The following is a 20,399-nucleotide window of genomic DNA, read 5'->3' on the forward strand; positions in this document are numbered from 1 at the left end:
GATAAAACACCTTTGGGATGAATTAGACCTCACAAATGCGCTTCTAGTGGAATGGTCAAAAATTCCAATAAACACACTCCTAAACCTTGTGGAAAGCCTTCCCAGAAGAGTTTGAAGCTGTTATAGCTGCAAAGTGCGAGCCAACTCCATATTACATTCATGTGTATGTAAAGGCAGATGTCACAGTTTTGAAATGGCTCGCAGTCTCCACTCTAATTCATCCCAAAGGTGTTTTATAGGGTTGAGGTCAGGATCTCAGGGTCCAGCCCAGTCAAGTTCCTCTACACCAAACTCACTCATCCATGTCTTTACGGACCTTGCTTTGTGCACTGGTGTGCAGTCATGTTGGAACAGGAAGGGGTCACCATTTAATTTGACATTTTTAAGAAAATCACCACACCGCGCTCCGGTCACTAGGTGGCAGTAATGCGATCTGCTACCTGACAAAAATGTCAAAGAAGAAGAGTAAAGGCATTAGCGCCAAAACATTAAGGCCAAGTAAGATCTGTGTGTTATCTTGTTAAGTAGGTGAGTATAACACGTGTTACATTAGTTACTGTATCTCTGCTTACTATACAAACGTAAGCTATTTACACAGCTAGTTACTATTGTCTTGTGTGTATTTTTAATAGACCTTTCTCCTTAAGGTAGCTGACAGTTATGAGTGTCTTTCCTCTTATCATTGCAGATGCTCAGTGGTTGAGAAGTATGCCTCTGTCGACCCAGTCCCAATCAGGAAATGAGGACTATGTTCTGGTGGTCAGTCTGGATAATGTACGGAACCTTTCCAACATCCTGAAAGCCATATCCTTCAAAGATCACGCAATATTTAATGCAACGCAAAACGGACTAAAAGTTACTGTAGAAGAGTCCAAATGTCTTCAAGCAAACGCCTTCATTCAGGTTGGTGCTCTCTGTACATCAATTGAAAATAGTGTCATCTCTCACCCATTGGTCTGTGCACTAGAAAGTGTGTTTATTTCTGTAGGCGGAGATATTTCAAGAATTCACCTTGAAAGAGGATGTGGTTGGGTTTCAGGTGAACCTCACGGTGCTGCTGGATTGCCTTACCATCTTTGGAGGAAGCACAGTGCCAGGCATGTAGTCAAGTCAAGTCAAGTCAAGTGGCTTTATCGTCAAGTTAAATCTTATAAAACTGTCCATGGACGATGGTGCTATAGAAAACAACCCAGAGCTAAATGAGACTGCACAGACCTCAAGAAAACTACATCAAATACACACCGATCAGGCATAACATTATGACCTAACATTATGCCTAATGTTGTGTTGGTCCACCTTTTGCTACCAAAACGCAACAAACTGTGATGCACTGTGTATTCTGACACCTTTCTATCAGAACCAGCATTAACTAGCTCGTCTGTTGGATCGGATCACACGGGCCAGCCTTTGCTCCCCATGTACATCAATGAGCCTTGGCCGCCCATGACCCTGTCGCCGGTTCACCACTGTTCCTTCCTTGGCTCACTTTTGATAGATACTGACCACTGCAGACCGGGAACACCCCACCAGAGCTGCAGTTTTGGAGATGCTCTGATCCAGTCGTCTAGCCATCACAATTTGGCCCTGGTCAAACTCGCTCAAATCCTTACGCTTATTTCCTGCTTCTAACACATCAACTTTGAGAAGAAAATGTTCACTTGCTGCCTAATATATCCCACCCACTAACAGTTGCCATGATGAGGAAATAATCAGTGTTATTCACTTCACTTGTCACTGCTCGTAATGTTATGGTTGATCGGTGAATGTGTGCAAACAGCACAAGATAGTAGAATAATCATTAACCAGACAATAGACACAGTGAAATACAGCACAGTGCTGAGCAGTATACTGTTAAAGTGCAAAAAGATATTAAAAAATAATAAATGTTGTAATGGGGCAGTGGTGGATCAAGTGGTTAAGCCTCAGGGTTGTTGATTGGAAGGTCAGGGTTTAAGCCCCAGCACTGCCAAGCTGCCACTGTTGGGCAATTGAGCAAGGCCCTTAACCCTCTCTGCTCCAGGGGTGCTGCATCATAGCTGCCCCTGTGCTCTGACCCCAACTTCCTCAGCTGTGCTGTAATGTATGTGTGGTGATAATAATAACTTACTGTTTAGCAGCAAATATGCAAATGGTCCATACAGTATTTTTTTTTATAGTAGTGTAATTTTACTGTAATGTAGTGAAGACTACAACTGTAATAATACAGTATGTGTTAATTATAGATCAGTCATTGTGTACATAAAAACCTTTTAGAGGACATGACACTAATGTGTAAAGTGTGTATCTTTTCTTTTCCCATTAAGGAGTGAGCACGGCTCTGAGAATGTGCTACAACGGCTATGGCTATCCATTAACCTTGTTTCTGGAGGAGGGAGGAGTGGTAACTGTTTGCAAGATCAACACCCAGGAGCCTGAGGAGCCTTTAGATTTTGATTTCTGCAGCACTAATGTCACCAACAAGGTGATCCTTCAATCGGACAGCCTGAAAGAGGCGTTTTCAGAGCTGGACATGACCAGTGAGATCCTGCAGCTAACAATGTCACCAAGTCATCCCTATTTCAGGTATAGATATAACAAACACTGAGAGGGAGGGAATGACTTGAATATAAACCTGATAAAGGTCAAGTGAGCCTAGATCCATGCCAAGGGGAGATTTATTATAATGAAACCCTGTTTCTGGAGAGAGTGTGGATAATTACAGTTAGACTCCAAAAGTTCAGAGGATATGATGGAAGTTGTATGGACACCCGTTGTCTTTATAGCTACATGCAGGTTACCAGAGAATATTTATATTGCATTCAGGAAGGAACATGCAAAAACATTTGGACTGATATCATTTTGACTATTAATATCTTAATATTGACCATCTGTAGTCAAATTTAACCTTGCACACCTTTGCTATTTGCCATTTTTGCCCTCAGATTGATTGAATGCTGTTATGAAATGCACTCTCACTGGATATTACAGTAATTTTGCAAAAGTAAGGCTTAAGATTTTTATGTTGATTTTAATATCACTCAAGAAAGATGACTTCTACTTCCCCCAGATTGTCAACATTTGGAAATTCAGGAAATGCCCATTATGACTACCCCAAAGACTCAGACATGATGGAATTGTTCCAGTGCACTAAGACACAGACCAACAGGTAAAAGATGTCCTGTCTTTACTCATTCCATATTCACCATATAGTGGGTTATTAGGGGTTCAGCTATTTTTGTAGTGTTGTCCAAATTCTTAATTTATATTCCTTCAAGAGTATGTCTTCACTAGTGCGGTTCTTTCAGCTCGAAATCCTCTTATCAGTTAGCAGCGAACTGCATGCGCATATAAATGTAAATGAAAAACGCTGTGGTTTATACAGAAAGGTATTTTTAATTCTTCTATATTTTTCTGGTTTCAATTTGCTAATATTCAAAGCATGAATGTTTTAGCAGTCAGTGTTCTCTGAATTCTGTTTAGTAGCTCTGTCACCACTGCTCTATTTATAAAATAGGAAAATATAAATACATAAGCGCAGGAACGATTTCAGACACAAAGATGGTGTTGTAAAACGACTTATGGTTATGAACTGAGTTGTGCAGGGTTTACACAAAATCATATGCAGTACGACGTAGTGAAATGCTTTTTTCCGTGTTACAAGCTACTGCTGGATACAAGTTAAGCACCTACTAAAGGCTCTACCAGAATGCCATACATCTTATTCCTGGATTATGAGTTTTGTCTGTGTTCTCACTGCTCTTATAGGTACAAGATGTCACTCTTAAAACCCTCCACTAAGGCCCTGGCTCTGTCTTGCAAGGTGTCAGTGAGAACAGATACTCGAGGTTTCCTCTCATTACAGTATCTTGTACGGAATGATGATGGACAGATTTGTTTTGTTGAATATTATTGCTGTCCCGACGAAGAGGTTGATGAAGAGTAAAGGAACACTAGGGACCATATTTGTTCCTTGTTAAAGTTGTTCACTGTGTGGATTTTCAGGGTCTTCAAAGGTTCTGTGGTTTGTAATATGTTGTTGTATATTGATATTGTATATTTAATATGGCTATAACTTACTGTGTAATTATACACGCAGTATTTTGTAATTTTATATTTTATGAATAAATAATGAAAATTATTCATTCAAATATGAATCATATTTGAGGCTTGGGTAAGATGTGGTTCACAGATTCCTTCCAGTGTTCAACTCTAATTTTTTAATCTTGTCCAACATCAGTGCCTGACCTCACAGGTGCGCTTCTAGGGGGATAGTCAAAAATTCCCATAAACACACTCCTACACTCCTCATCTCCGTTTTGACCTGGCTCGCAGTCTCTGCTCTAATTCATCCCAAAGGTGTTCTATCAGGTTGAGGTCAGGACTGTGCAGGCCAGTCAAGTTTCTCCACACTGAACTCTCTCATCCATGTCTTTATGGACCTTGCTTTGTGCATTGGTGAACAGTCATGTTGGAACAGGAAGGGATCATCACCAAACTGTTCCCACAAAGTTGGGAGCATGAAATTATCCAAAATGTCTTGGTATGGTGAAGCATTAAGAGTTCATTTAACTGGAACTAAGTCCAACCCCTGAAAAACAACACCTGAATTCAATGATTTGGAGGGGTGTCCCAAAACTTTTGCCAATATAGTGTGTGATGTTTGATGGTGATTGATATCGAACATCATTAATATCACACAAATCACCCCTACCCTCCAACCAATTACTGGAGCAGGGAATGACTGAAATATGCAAAACAGTGTCAAGAGTCAAGAAGAAATATTGCTAGATTGGAAAACACTGGGGTTTTTTTTTCCTTCAAGGCTCATGAATTCTTATAGAAGTTAGAAGTAGTTGTAGTAGAAGAAATAAGACGAGTAGAAAACATCCATTTGCTCCTTAATGACAAGCCGCGTGACCAGCAGAGGGCGCTGGAGTACGCTATAAAAGTTACCGAGCCACTACCGCCATCTTGTGGTCAGGTTTAATTGAAATAAATAATATAATGTTTTTAAAAACTCAGTATTATTATTTACATGTAATTTATTTATTTATTTTACATTTAAAGCACAATGCAACCCTGTTCCAGTCGGTAGGTGTCTGTAATGAACAATGCAGGTGAACTTTATATAAGGCGATTATATAAGTTCTCAAAAGGCAACTAGAATATAAAATCTAACACCGGGAAAGTACGCTACTTTTTTCGACACCTGTTTTGACAAGTTATTTGGTTTAATATGAAGCAGATGAGGATGTGGTCTATGATGCTAAACACTCAGGGACCAATCGTTTTGTCCTTGTACAGCTGCCGAGGTAACGCTGTTTCCGGGCAGAGGAGCTTGAACTACTGCAAAATAACCGCGCATGCGCATTTCACACACCGAGTCTACTGTCACCGGCTTGTCCAACTACAAAACAAAAAAGTTCTGTATGCTCAGAGAGATTTCTGGCTTTTATGTCTAGGTTAACAAGAAATTAATTTAAGTTGACAGTGCAATTGTCTGATACAGGACTTGTTGCTCATACATACAGTATGTTTACATGTAAAACCCAGTCCTGGAGTCACAGAAATAATGCTGAATCCAATGGAGTAACATGATTTTGTCACATTTCATACCTGTTGCCTTTCTATACTCAAGAGATTCACTTAAGTGTTCAGAAGCACTTGAATAGATGGCTGTCAGCTTACAACTGTCCAGACAAACAGTTGAGCGTTTCACCAAAGCACAAAATCTAATACAGGGGCAACATCGCCTCTCATATAGATGTCACAGATGCAAACAAGTGAGGTAGGCCGTCACGTTTGCCCCCATTTTGCCCCACCAGTGAGTCAGCGAGTATCAGGTTCGAGCCTTAGCACCGGCTAGGTTTTGTAAACACACACTCAACGGTGACCTAATTGTTGTGACAGTCCAACAATTAGCAACAGAAGAGCTCAAGAGAGATAAAGCGAAGGTGCACAGCAGAGTCACGAGAGACCATGAGTCATGAACATTACATCAAAAGGTGGAGATTATGCAAGAGGAATGGAAATAAATTTGTACGGTATGTTTGGATAGAGATATATTCTGAAAACATTCTGAATTTTTTGAGGGATATTCTTAAATTACTTAATTCTACATATTAAACAGCTGTGTGTTTAAGCTGTGTAGATGATTATAAAAATAGCTCTCTGTCAAACAGATAAACAGATGCTTCTTTAAAAAAAAAAAAAAGAACTCAGAAGGATAAATACCCAGTGTTTAAATATGCAAATCTTAGGTCTAGTGGGTTGTGTAGTACAGAAAATTTTCCAGTGAAACGGTTTCAGATGTAAGTCCTTCATCAGCCATGCAAGCAATATGCGGTAGGAGGCTGAAGAGGTGAAACCAGTTTTATCAGTTATATCAACCATGCACGTGAAACCCAGCCTACAGGCCAAGTGAATTTGTATATTGAATCCGTATTCAAGAATGACATCTGATTATAACCCTAATCATGCAGATTATTGTTCAATCATAATAAGCAGCTCACATTCAATCTTCCCTATGCAGCCTGAAGGATTCTTGTCATGGGGAAGCCCCATATACATAAACATGCCATTCCTGTGCATTGTGTGAAAAATAATCGCATGAAAAAAGCCATTGTTAGCTGGTCTGTAGAAGTCACATGAGGTCACAATGACAACAGCTGGACTTAACAACAAACCGACAGGCCAATCGACCCCTGACTCCATCAGTGCTGCTCCTCCCCCTTTCCATAGTGCTCCCCAGACTGCAGCCATGTGTGAGATGATCCCACATGGTGACGATGAGATCATGCCTGTGCATCTGTAACCTAACACTTTCCTCCATATGCATGATTGAGTGGCATCACAGTAAGTGGAAGGTGCACAGTCCTAAGTCACGTGTCAGCATCATGTTTGTTTTTGTTTTTTTTACATTTAGTGTGCCATTTGATATATATGTTGTCCTGAAGAAGTATTTCAAATAACCTTTCTTACACTGATTTATTTATAGTATATGAAGAGGCATAATAAGATCATTTGTGTAAAATATTTAGACAGTTTGATATCCATCACAAAGTTGTAGTTCTTGTTCACACTGTCAAAACACACAGATATTTATTGACCAAAAAGTATCTTTGCAATTACAAATCAATTATATTTGAATAGCGCTTTTAACAATGGACATTGTCTTAAAGCAGCTTTTCAGAACATAAGAAATATAGCATGAAAAGTTCAAGATTAATAGGATTAATATTATTGTGGCTTGTCTGGACATGACATAGTGAAGAAGCATCACTATCTGAATGTGTCTAAAAATCTAATTAAAGATGCATTTTAGCACCAAATGTAAATTAGGAGGTTTATTATGGCTGCTGTTGTGTATTGTTTTTCTTTTTCATCCACAGGTTTCTATGACAAGCCCACATGTGCGTTGGCTGAATTTGCATGAAATTTGACAGGCTTAGAGTTTATCTTATCGCATGTTAATTTAATCTCCATATTTAAAAATATAAAATGAGGTTTGGCTTTAAAAAGAAAAATATTTGACTCCAATTGCATACTGTGACTCCGAAAAACAATAGCTTTAAGAAATATAGTGTAGAAATATGAACATTGCCTCGAAAGATCTAGTTTTGGACTTAAAAAAAAATATAAAGGGTACTAATACGTACTAATATTCTTGCATTCTTGCTGAAGTTTGTTTTTGTTTCCCACACAGACAAAGCACTTAACTGAGTTTTTATCAAACATTATGTGCAAAAGAAGTAGATACAAAGTCAATAAGGGGGTGGTGTGTGATGCGCCCTGACACAAAGTGGATTATAACAACAAGGTTTTTTATTCCTCTTATATGACAATGATTTGCAAACGATTACAATTCATTTTTTTTACTGAATGACATTTATATTAATTATTATAGAACATGAGTCAAGGTAGTTGCTGTTGAAAGAAATAACTGTTTAATGTAGTTAAATAGGGTAATAACAGGAAGGAAATTATGTATACACTAAAGTATGATGTCATGTGTAACATTTTCCATTTGTGGTCAATGTAGACATTTGGGAATGAAACTGAAACCAAGAAATAAAAAAATAAATAATAAAATCAGCAACATATATTTAAAAAAACACACACATCTCTATCTGATAATTCGGCGACAACCCTAGGTTTGTCTGTTTGAACTGGTTGAACCCTTATTATATGAAAAGTTAAGCAATAGTCTTTGCATATTCTCACAAAAACAAAAAGTATTTTGTGGAGTAAAATACATTTGCATTGACTGCTGAACACCGTTTGAAAACAGGAGCTAAAGCCTAGGCTGCGTGATTGTGATGTGCGTTCTACTCAAAATTATTTTCAACATGTTTCTCTTTCACCACCATCCCATTAGTTTATGGGGAGAGGCAGCTGCTGCCCTGTGCTACCTCCCTGATGTCTGACAGCCACTGTTTAGCAACCACTTATATTGACAGCAATGACAGCTAATTTGTTAAAGTGGAGGGGAGATGGCTATAGTCTTGGAGATGAAGTTTACTTTACTAGATACCAGGTCAGATAATGGATGATGTCATTGTGGCAGAATAATTCAGCACACAGAGAAACACACAGACTCATTCAGCTTTGGTTACGAGTATACACAAACCTTCAGAAATACACAAACACACCATGTGATTTCCATTGTCTGTATTGTATGTTTCGGCTACGAAAGAAGTAAAAGTGTATCAGGGCCACATATTTGATCTTGTTATGTTTGTTAGTGGTGTAAGTTGTTATTAAACATGTGCATTGTACAAACTAATCTGTCAAAGCCTAAATGACTCAGAACAATACAAGACTGAATACAAGAAATTTCAATTACATATGTGTCAGATCATTAATAATAATAATAGTTATATATTATTATTATTATTAACAACAACAACAACAACAATAATAATAATAATTATTATTATTATTATTATTATCATTGTTGTTATTATTATTATTATTATTGTTGTTGTTGCTGCTGTTCTTGTTAGAAGTAGTATTATTAATGTTGTTGTTTTATTACTACTATACAAAAGGTACAAAATTTAAAACTGTGCATTTCAGCTTGAAAGAGTCGGCCTTCTAATCGCTATTTTCTTTATTCCAGAATGTACCTGCAGTATGCTTGCACTTATGTTTAGTGTTTGCATGACAGTTGCAATGTTTACTGTTTGCTCGAAGTGCATTAGATTTACATGGTGCTACTGTGCATGTAATTTTTAGAGGGATTATGACCGCTGTCTCTCAACAGTAGAAAATACTATCTTGCGTCAGGTTTTGACATGGCTAAGGGCCACTAAGGACCTATAGGCCTTTTTTTTCAAATATTAATTTGTTGAAAAATGTCTCATGTAGCCACAGTGTTTTAGCCAATAAAAGTTTCACCATACCATAGCAAATAGCAAACTAAATAGCAAACAAACTAACTAACAATGTATGTTTATTGTTATTTACATAAATATATATATGGCCTGAAATGAAGATTATACCCATGCTACCCTGCACAGGCTGGTAAGACAAGGCAAGGTTGTTCGCCCAGACATGTACCTGTATGGGGAATCCCCAGTGATAAAGAGAGCTTCTCTATTCTAATGCATGGGTGTGAAGTGCCTCTGAAGCCCAGCTGCCATTTCCAGCCCATTAGATTTTAATGAGATACAATGACCACACTGACACAGGACACATACTGTGGGGCAAAAAATGGGGAATTTCCCCTGTTAGCATAATCCAATGAATATATACCATTATTCCTGTTTAATTGGGTTCACTGATCAGCTGGTTACAGTAGCCTAGCCAACATAAAATGCAAAAAAAAAATACATTTTGGCTCTGATTTACAAAAATCAATCCTCATATGCAAAACATAAAACCTGAAGAGAATGAATATGCATTATTGAAACCTGTTTAGGAAAAAAGGCCTAAGGGATACACTAGGATTGCACCAGCAAATCCTGTCCTTGTGTACTAACACACGGTCTCAGGCCTGCACTGAGGACCCAGTCATTAACTGGTGTCCAAAAAAAATCATTTAGCTAATTCTCAAGTCGTTTATAACGTCATTCTTCAACCATAACTAGCGTCGCGGTAAACCTACTATGATGTAAGCCTGAATTTTCTTAAGTGATCCAGACGGCTACACCTTCTATTAGCAGGGTTTCCATTGCATAATATTTATTTTTACAACCCAGAAAGAATATATACATCTAAAATAGCATCTATATTTTGTGTTGCTAATTAGGATATAAATAAATTAATTGTAGACTTGTGTCATTTAACAACATGTTTACAGTAAGAGCACACATAATAAGTGTGATTATTGCTAAATTTCAGCTGGCTCACTGTATCATACAAAAGTTTGCACTCACTTAAGACGAAGTTACCATGTGTTTATTCCTTCTTTTAAAAAAACAAAAATTCTTATATAGGTTATATGCAGAAAATATTAATAGTGAGAACTGAAACAATATGTTTGCATTTCGCTTTCTAAATAGGGCATAAAAATCTGAAATCACTTGTATGCCCACCCTTTTCTCTCTGAGTGCCTCCAGACTCTTTCATATCCTCTCAGCAGTTTTTGTGATATTCACTCTCCGTTCTTTTTATTATATGTGTAGAGTTTCACATGTTCGTCTTGGTGTCCTCTGGGTTTTCTGATTTCCCCTCAAGAACATGTCTGTAGGTGAACTAGGCCTACATTACATTACACCTACATTAGTAAGTGCAAATGTGTGTGGACATGGTGGACATCCAGGGTGTATTCTCACCTATCGTCTAGTTTTCCTGAGATAGGCAGTGTCCTAGTGACCCTACGTGTGGATGAGTGTGTTTGTGTGGTGGACTGGTGTATTCCTGCCTCACGTCCCATCCTGTGTTCCCTGGGATCGACTCTGGTTCCACCATGACCCTGACTAGGTTTTAGTTAAAAAGCTGAAGAAAAAATTGTAAAATCAAGCACAAAGTTTTTCATACAAAAACTAGGAGACGGTCAATCTTTTGCAGCAGTGTCCAGGTTTTAAACACCTAATAAATTTGCCCATTTAAATTCCCTAAAATCTAACTAAGCAATAAATGAACAGAGACAGATTGAAGATTCAATAGTTTTATTGTCATATGTACTAGTGCAATGAAATTCTTACTTCTGTTTACTCCTCTCAAGAGCGACAGGGTAGAAGGGGGGAACAAGCCTAATTTACAAGGACAATACAAAATACATTCAAAAATATAGAATATACAGTAAAGTGTAATAAAAATATAAGTAATATTAGATTTTAAAAAAAAGAAAGTAATGAAAGAGAAATAAAATAGCGTCCATATTCTAATTAGGAAAAACAACTGACAATAAAATAATTCTTCACAGTAGAAATGTGCAGAGCATGTAAATGTTAATGGAGAAATGCTAATGGAAAAACGTGTAGTAAATTTTAAAAAATTAAATGCTTTTATTTACTGAAGTGATGCAGATCTAATGCAAGGCCACAGTCTTTCTCACCCTAACAGGCACTTACAGCACACTATATACAGTATTTATGTTTTATATTTTAAAACCTTGCTGGGCAGCACAGTGACTTAGCGGTCAGCACTGTTGCCTCACATCAAGAAGGTCCTGGGTTTGAATCCCAGGTTCGAACAGGTAGGGGCCTTTCTGTGTGGAGTTTGCATGTTCTCCCTGTGGGTTTACTCTGGGTACTCTGGTTTCCTCTGACAGTCCAAAAACATGTACATTAGGTTGATTGGTAAGTCTAAACTGCCCATAGGAGTGAGTGTGTGTGGTTGTCTGTCTATATGTGGACAGGTGACCTGTCCAGGGTGTACCCCTGCCTTTTGCCCAATGTGTGCTGGGATAGGCTCCAGGAGATCCACGTGACCCTCATTAGGAATAAATTAGGGTTGCTTTTATCCTCCAAATGCACGCATTTAGAGTCTCCTTAGGATCTGACAGTCATCTGGTGTTAAAAAAACTTTTAACTAGTAGTGTATGTTTGCACAGTGGCACATTCAGATACAAGCAACAAACAATGAAGGAAAAAGATAAATAAAGGGCTTTAACCGAGTCAGAAGGTGCTGCGCTGGTTGTTTTGTTGTCTAATCTACTCCTAATCTAAACCCACCTCCGTGTCAGGATTGGGCGTCAAAGGCGGCCCTCTGATAGGACGATGTATCCGTCTCAGTGAACTTCCAGCCAATGCCGGCACAGGAGGCGGTACTTGTTCGCGCATGGGCGGGAAAGTGACAGCGTGTTGCGCGGGATGGTGTTGACGGTGTGATGAGCATGTCGGGACTTGTTATGGAACATGCAGAAAGAGGGCGTGGCCAAAGCGAGCACTTCGCGGGAGTACGCGCGAGCTGCTGTCATTATTGAAGCTCGCATCTTCTGCGCTGACACACACACACACACACACACACACAGGATCAGACTGACATCCAGGAATATTAACGGCACGCGTCATGAACGGATTTACTCTGTAACTCGAGCAAACCGCGAGATAAAAACCAAAACAAAACAAGGAATAACGTTTGTGTGGCGCGGGAAGCACGAGGGTACCGGTTATTGACCAAGCAAAAAAAACAAAAACAAAAAACACCAAGTGTCCTACACCAAGTGTCCTACAGCAGCACGCTGCAACCGAGAACTGGACTATCTACACATCCTCAAACAACAACAACAGTTTTACAGGTAGGGGTGATAGAATTATTGTTTGCAAGCCTTTTTAGCGATGTCCTCGTGCGTAATCCTGCTGTGTGTCGGCGCTCACTAGTTTATTAATGTTTTGATCATGTTGGGCCGGGGTGTCTAATACTCTGGTGATCCACTGTCTGTCTGTGAAAGCTGTCAAGTCATGACTGAATAGCATTTCCATGTAAAAATGCACGGACAGCGTGTCGTTTCTACAAAGGCATAAAGTTATTCTGTATTATTGCAATTGGATCTGTCTTATGGACGCACGCGCTCATTTCGCAATCATTCAACAAACCTGATCACGCGATTAACGTGTTTTTAAAAAAAATTACCTTAGGCCTCGTTGTGAAGGCATTTTTATTCCTTAGTGGAAATTAGTTTCCTGCTTATTTCAACACTCTTTTTAGTTCGTGTACTCTGTGTAATAACCATGATCTGCTTTTCCATCGCTTCAAATTTTCCATATCGGGCAGTCTAAACGAAAATCTGATAAAAAAAAATGCATCTCATGCAGTGTTGCAACTTGGAAATGTCTTATTGCAGATTTCACTTTCAAGTGTCACCTGGAAGCGTGATTTTTTTCCCTTAATGGTTTCTCTGTGTGTAAACGTGTCGTGCTGGAGTTGAGAAAGCGCGCGCGCTGACGATTACCGCTACCTGCACGGATTTGTTTACAAACAAGCCGGCGCGCCGCTCGCGCTCGCCCCCTAGCGGTCATTACGCTATGGTCGGCAGCCAAAAGAGAAAAAAAAGCACAATGTTTTGGAAATAAATAGATAATTTTTTCATTTCTTGCGTTTTTTAAATGTAAAATTCAATGGGCTTGAGACACGGGGAGTGAATTATTTTCATATTTTGTTTGTTAATTCAACACAAAGTTTGTTAATTTAGCAAAATTCGAAAAGTATATTGCAGACATCTGTTCTCTAATGCAAAACTAGTGTTTTTTTGTATATTAAGCTGGCTGATTTTGTCTTTGATTGGGCTGGGCTGTGGATTTTAATCTTCATTTTGTTTGTAGAGAAACAAAAACCCCAATAGAGACATGAACTCCCCTGAAAACAATACAAGCAAGGGGTTATGGTAGCGATTTCATATTACTCTTTATAATATATATATATATATATGTTTTGGCAAAACAACATTGTAATGTTAAGGTGTGCATATTGCTTTTTACACATCATACAGACTAAATCTAGGAATATTTGAAGTGACCCCGCTGAATTTGTCCCATCATTTGTGATATGAAATGTTTGCTAACGTAACGTGCATAAATTATCCACACCTCTAAGTATTTTTTCCCTGCTCGCTACAGCCTCTTTTTTTGCCATGGCCCGGCCACAGCCGGACAGCAGGGTGGACAGTCAGAGCCCTGCACAGGCGCAGACCTGCAGGATGGAGGTGTTGCGTATGGATGCCTGGCCCACTGGAGGCACACAGCTGATTCAGCAGTCCAGACGACGCAGGACTGTGGCTACTCAGACCAGCAGCACTGCACCAGCACCCGTTATCGCCACTGTGAGCATGGCCAATTCCCCCCAACAGGAAGGTCCACTCAGAGACAGCTCAGGTACCTTCACCCTTTATTTATCCTATACACTTCACTGCAAGTGATCTGTACATGTGGCTACAGAATGCTTTACAGCATGCTTGGCAGTGTGTTTGACAAGCATTACTAAAATAAAAAAAAGTTCAATAACTATGGTTCGTGTTCAAGATGACAGGAAGTGGTTTTTGCCCCTCTGTGAGCATGCATTAGAAGAAAGGACATGTTGCAACTTGCCCTGGACAGGTGGCTTCCTGCTGAGAACAACCCAACATACAGTATCAGAATGTCCGCACTGCTCTGAGCAGCGGTCTTGAAGTGTTTTGGTCCAGCAGTCATTATTCACTATATCTGTCCAAAATTTCCACACATCGTCATTACTGCTGTAGCCTGAAATGAACCCTTGTGGTGCTGCTCTTTTGGCACCTCCTTTATAAACGCTGCAGGCTTTTGGCCTGCCCCCCTAACACACACACACAAACACACATACACACTGTCCATCCAATCACCGCCCGGCCCTTGTTCCTGTCCACCAATGGCTGCATTTCATCTCAGGCTGCATGGGCTTACAGTTACCCTGGCAACAAGCCAGAACACCACAGCTCTCCCAGTGTTACTCGCTCTGTTCAGTCACCTGCTTGAAGGATTAGCAGAGCTCAGCCCCACACACATGCATTTCCACGTAATGTGGAGCTATTTGTGCATGCTAGTAAAGAAAATAAATCAAGTTCAATTAAATCGAGGCATCAGACCATTAAGAATGCATAGTTACTCTTTTGTGACACAGTTATTAACAGTTAAAGATGGCACTTGATTTCTGAACTTTGATTAAGCAGATTATTAGATTTTACACAGATCGTGAAGCCTGTTGAAATTCTTTTACTGCCGGAAGATTTATGGAGGTTTGAGGGATTATTTTTTGGCAAAGATTAAAGATGTGCTGATTGTTGAAGCTCGTTGCTCGTTTACTTGGGTCAGCAAAGTCCTGCCAAATAATGTCTTTTTATTGGACAGATGTCTTGCGTCAGAGATGGATGGTACATCTCTATGATAAAGTTTGAGTAACCCAAAAAAACGAGGAGCCTCGATCATATTTACAAAATCTCCCCAATCTTTATGGAATGAGATGGAACTCTTCTAACCACGATTTTTTTCTTTTCTGTCTATCCTTCAGGGACTGAGCAGGAGAGGTCTTGTCCCAGTAGGATGCAGCAGCCCTTGCCCGATCACCTTCCCGAGAGCAGTAGTTCCTCTGCACAATCAAGCCGCCGAGGCTCTGCAGCTGCTGAGGAGTCCGTGGAGGAGGAACAAGTGGTGGGAAGAGTGGCGGTCCAGCTGAGAACCATAGGAGATGAGATGAACGCTGTTTACCTTCAGAGAAGGGTAAGGATCCAGTTTGTGTACTGTAGCTGTGCTGCTATTATATAGTCCAACCCTGGCCTTGTTTTGTGTAACAGTGATTGGTGTGATGTGTGTCAGTGACAGTGTTTGTGAAACTGTACAAGTGTGTGCGTGTGTGTGTGCATGTAGCCTCCAGTGACTTTTCTTGTAAATGGATCAATGTGGTATTCACCATGGCTAGTGTTGTGACTGGAGTCAGATTTCCTGTAGTGGTTGAACCTGATGCCTTCCTTCTCTTTCGTGCACCCGCTCTCTCCTGTTCTCGCTTTCTGCCCTCCTGCCCCCCCCCCTCCCGCTCTCCTTCCTTCCTGCCTCTGTCTTTCTGTTGCTCTCGATCTCCCTGCCGTATCGCGTGAGGACTCAGCTTTTGGAGCAGGCAGGGAGTAAACACAGTCTAATCTCTCCCTCCCCCATGCAAACCAACTCCCCCTCCTCCCTTCTCCTCGCCTCTCAGACAAACACACATGATGTCACCGCACTATTCCAGCACTCGCTGAGTGCTCCAGCCTACACACCCTTGTATGTACACACACAGAAATACACAGATGTACCCAGTAGACACACACTGACACACGCACACTGACACGTTGGTCATCTTCACAATCATGTACCCAGACAGTGCACTTTTTTTTCTTTTCTTTTTTTTTTTTTTTTTACACTTTCACTTGCACTGTCACACAATCACAGAAACAATCAGTTCTGAGTACAAATGTAATACATCATAAAGCTGGTATGTTGCGTGGCTGAACCTGCTGTTTGGGGAATCACATGCACGATTTGTTTTGTTGCTCCGCTGAACTCTGATACCAGGATGCTTTTACGGCACATGACACAAACATTGTTTACTCAGGACCAGTCAAGAAATTATAGGTACTTCCTCAAGCAGGGGAACAACAACCTGGCTGGATGTGGGTGTGTATGTACAGGGCTAGAAGTGTAGCTGTAGAATGCACCTCTTGACTTCTTTCACTCTCACTACTCTGCAACTGATGTTCAGACTAATTATTTTCCCCTCGCTGACACACCAGTCTATCTCACACAGTCTAATAAAAACAATACACAAACTGGGATACTGTTCCCTACAAACGACCCTCCATGCGACAGTAACAGGTGCGTCGGTATGGTCATTTCTTCCTGGTCTTATTGTTGCTTCCTGGAAACTACTGCAATTTTACACAAAACAAAACACCGAAAGGAAGCACACTGAAGCAAAGAGGCACTGTTTACACGCTGTTAAAGGAGATATACATAAGCACTAGAATTGGTGTGTATGTGATATTGGAACAAAAAGTAATTATTGTAGTTGATTTAGAAGTCAGTGCTGCCTACATAGTAAAATGTCTTACGTTGCACAAGTCTTTATTAATGAAAGTTAAGGAGTCAAGGAGTCTTACGATTTTAGCTTGCTCGTAAAGCTTAGAGATTAGTGGTTGTCGGTTGTAGAAGCTGTAACTTGGAGGATTAATGAGTATGTGCTTGTTTACTAACTGGAGAGCGATTAATGTTATAATGATAGGGTGGACTCTGTTGTGGCAACTGGGCTGTAGTAGCAGTTCATGACCTGTTGTGTCGTGTTAATTGTCTGCTTCTCCTGTGTTCTCACATGACCTCTGTACTGGCCGGTCACTGTGTAATTACTTACACGCTGCACACGTCTCTTCCCCCTCTGTACATGCTCTAGTGATTTCAGTGCCACTTTTCAGGGACTATAGAAGTGATCTGTCACTTATTCACTAACTGCCTGACTTCTCATCTCTCCTCTCTGAGAGTTATTTTTAGATGATGACTCACAGCAGTTGTTGAATAGCATCTCACCAGACTGTTGTTGCAGACATTGTCTGACAGGGACTGATTCGCAAACATTCGCGTCTGATACTCAGACACACATGATCACTTTCTCTTTGTTGCCGTCTTGTTCTTTCACATTGTTCACACAAACATGGCCAGGGACATAACAGATTTGTTTTTTGTACATCTGTATTGCTTGGCTAGCCAAGTTTATGTGATTGTCAAGTGCTTGTTTGTTGTTGATGTCAAGCTGTCACTCAAGTAGAGAAAAGATTTGGCTAAAAATAGCTTAACTTTTGAATTTATGCTGAGGTTTACAGTTTTGCATAAGCGCACACTAATGAGATGTTAACCACACGCTATGTTGTTATCACTCTGGCATGACCTCTGACTGTATGTTAATAATAGTGTTCAAGGTATTTTGTGTTTAAGCTTACATCCATTCACGATCACATTCTGTATGTTTTTCAGAATGAGGGCGCGCAGTGGCAGAACTGGAGAGGCCTGTACCGCGGCCTGGTCGCCTTCCTGGCTGACACCATCAGCACCCTCTACCAGCTCAGATAAATGGACGGGTATTTGGCACTGCGGGGAGTGCCGGCGCTCCCCAATACTCTAATCTACTGCACTGGCTCGGGGACATTTCTGCAGGCCCAGAATGCACTGTGGATTTTTTTTTGTTTTCTTGTTTGTGTTGTTTCTCAATTGTATATGTTGTATAATGTTTTTTTTTCTCTGTCTCTTTTGGGAGGAGTTTCATGTAGCAAGTGACTGAAGTGTATGTCAGTGTGGGGGCATGTTAAGGGGGAGAAATGCTTTTGTGCCTCTTTAGATCTGTGACGCTGTGAAGCACAATCTGGTGGACACTTGTTTATTTTTAGGAAAAAAAAACAAAAACGTTTTTTTGACCATCCTGAAGGCCTGGGTACTTAGAAAATCTATGATGGGAACAAATGTGTCAAAAAGTGAGTTTAGACAGTGGCCAATTCACCAATATAGATCATTTGTAATTATGAACTAAATTACATTGTTTCACTCTCAACCCTGTGTTTACACTAGCAAGAAACAGAGGAACAGTCTCTGTGAGCATATTATAGAGAGCAGTAATCTCCAAAACAGAGCAGCATTAAATATATTTTCTCAATTATAAGCAAATTAGCAATTACCCAGTAAAATGAAGTAAAAATTCATTGGAAGAATTTTGTTCCATGTGCAATTAATTCTCCCCCAAACCTCTTCTATAAAAAATGTCATTTTTTCTTCCCTCATTCAACCATATTTGGCACTAAAAACATCAAATACAAGCATTAAACAAAAATAACGACACTAGGCGTACGTTTATGCATTAGCTCCTACTATGTTTTATCAGAACCTAAAGAAGCTGGGCGTGTATGCACATATACGACAGACTGTAAGCATCATCATCTTGTGCCCTAGTTAGTGTGAACACAGGGTCAACACACATCCAAGTATGACAAGCATTCAAAACCAAATGCCAAAATCCAGGTCTCCAGAAAGCACTAATTGAATGGATGGGTTGTACCTCAGGCACTGAAATGCTGTATCTGCTCATAGCTGCCTTACAGAGCAATACTGCGTCACAGCACAGGGAAAAGGGACACTACTAAACGAGACTATCAGCATAAGAGACGTTCAGGCGACAGAGACAGACGGGCCTTTCAGTACCACACGCTTCCTCTACAGCGATCCCAGTGTGGTGAATGTGCCTTACATCACCCTTTAAAAACCTACATGTGCTTGATTTAGCAGGGGCAGTCAGTGAACGGTGTTTGGGGTGGGGTGGGTGGTGGGGTAAAGGGTCAGTGCCTTGGTGCTCCCACCTGCATGTACACTTTGGAACACGACATTCACCACTCATTTCAAAGATTGATCACCTCCAATGGAGGCCATAGAATCGAGGCCGGAAGCTCTGTGGATCTGCCAGACCACAGGCTGTCCAAACGGCTGGGTAGCAGTGTTAATATTTGTAATGAACTTGTATGTAAATATTTTTGGGAGAAAATGGCAACAGGCAAGGCTTAGAAGGAACTGGCTATTCTTATCCCGGTGTACCGTGTATATTTTGGTGAAATTTAAAGTACTTAACAGTTCCTTGTTTTTTGTTTGAAAGCTGTATGTCAGATTTATGTTTTCCTGAACGTTGTATGGACCAAAGCAGGGAGGTTAACAAATTTAAATCCAAGAACTATTTATATGTTCACAAACGGATCTAGATTTGGAAATCCGATAGCCTCAATATATTAAAACAGGTTTAGTTTGTGAACATTCCCCTCAGAAATATTACAAATCTCTATCCTGACAAACAAAAGATGAGGAATTTATTTTTCTGTCCATTTCTATGCTTGGTTCTTAGTGAGGAGTAACTAATCTGTTGGGTTTAAAAAATGATAAGCTCAACTAAAGTTATTTTCATGAATTATTTAGGAAGATTTTGTATGACCTGTAAACAAGGCTTGTAAAGATCAACCAGATTGAATGAGCATGGAGATAAAGCTTAGTAGTTCTCTAAGAATTATACTGTATGTATTTGTATTAACAATTACACACAACTACAAAGAAGTAAGAAGCAAAACATGCTAAATGTATTTCTGCTGTAATTTAATTAATGGTCGTGATTTTTGCTGCAATAACATTATGGAAGAAACTGAGCCAGACCTATTTTACTTGAAGACAAAAGTTTCAATATGTAGGTTCATTGTCTTTGAACAGTGACCCTCTGGGGCCTTCTGTTAGATTGCTTGCATGTTGCCATTGCTCTCACATGAGTTCATAGGCGTGTATCTATCCAACCACATATGCGATGTCTGTGGTTAAACCATGTGAAAACCTTGTTAGCACTCTCCTTTTTTGGTCCTCTTTATTCACGTGGGTACTGTACTGTATTTCTGAGCATACTGAGTACCAGTGATCTCGTGACTGCCTGTCTTATGATTTCCTGTGTAAAGCAGTGGTGTATACCACTTCCTGTGGACA

General features: G+C 40.0%; 2 protein-coding genes across 3 annotated transcripts; both read left to right on the forward strand.

Moving 5' to 3' along the window:
• The first annotated feature begins 387 nt into the window (after positions 1-387).
• Positions 388-4,127, forward strand: rad1 (RAD1 homolog (S. pombe)). Of its 2 annotated transcripts, none has more exons than XM_058413036.1 (6): positions 388-528; positions 689-903; positions 989-1,097; positions 2,304-2,562; positions 3,047-3,145; positions 3,745-4,127. In XM_058413036.1, exons 2-6 carry the CDS (start codon positions 709-711, stop codon positions 3,920-3,922), a joined length of 840 nt encoding a protein of 279 aa, XP_058269019.1. In that variant the 5' UTR covers positions 388-528; positions 689-708; the 3' UTR covers positions 3,923-4,127. The 2 variants fall into 2 exon arrangements, with proteins under 2 accessions (XP_058269019.1, XP_058269020.1); XM_058413037.1 differs by having other exon boundaries at positions 1,040-1,097.
• An 8,122-nt stretch (positions 4,128-12,249) lies between these two features.
• On the forward strand, positions 12,250-20,063 carry bbc3 (BCL2 binding component 3). Its single transcript, XM_058414492.1, has 4 exons — positions 12,250-12,667; positions 13,986-14,240; positions 15,391-15,599; positions 17,877-20,063. Exons 2-4 carry the CDS (start codon positions 14,000-14,002, stop codon positions 17,970-17,972), a joined length of 546 nt encoding a protein of 181 aa, XP_058270475.1. The 5' UTR covers positions 12,250-12,667; positions 13,986-13,999; the 3' UTR covers positions 17,973-20,063.
• The last annotated feature ends 336 nt before the right edge of the window (positions 20,064-20,399 follow it).

The sequence above is a fragment of the Hemibagrus wyckioides genome, linkage group LG17 (assembly GCF_019097595.1).
Source record: "Hemibagrus wyckioides isolate EC202008001 linkage group LG17, SWU_Hwy_1.0, whole genome shotgun sequence".
Classification (NCBI taxonomy): Eukaryota; Metazoa; Chordata; class Actinopteri; order Siluriformes; family Bagridae; genus Hemibagrus; species Hemibagrus wyckioides.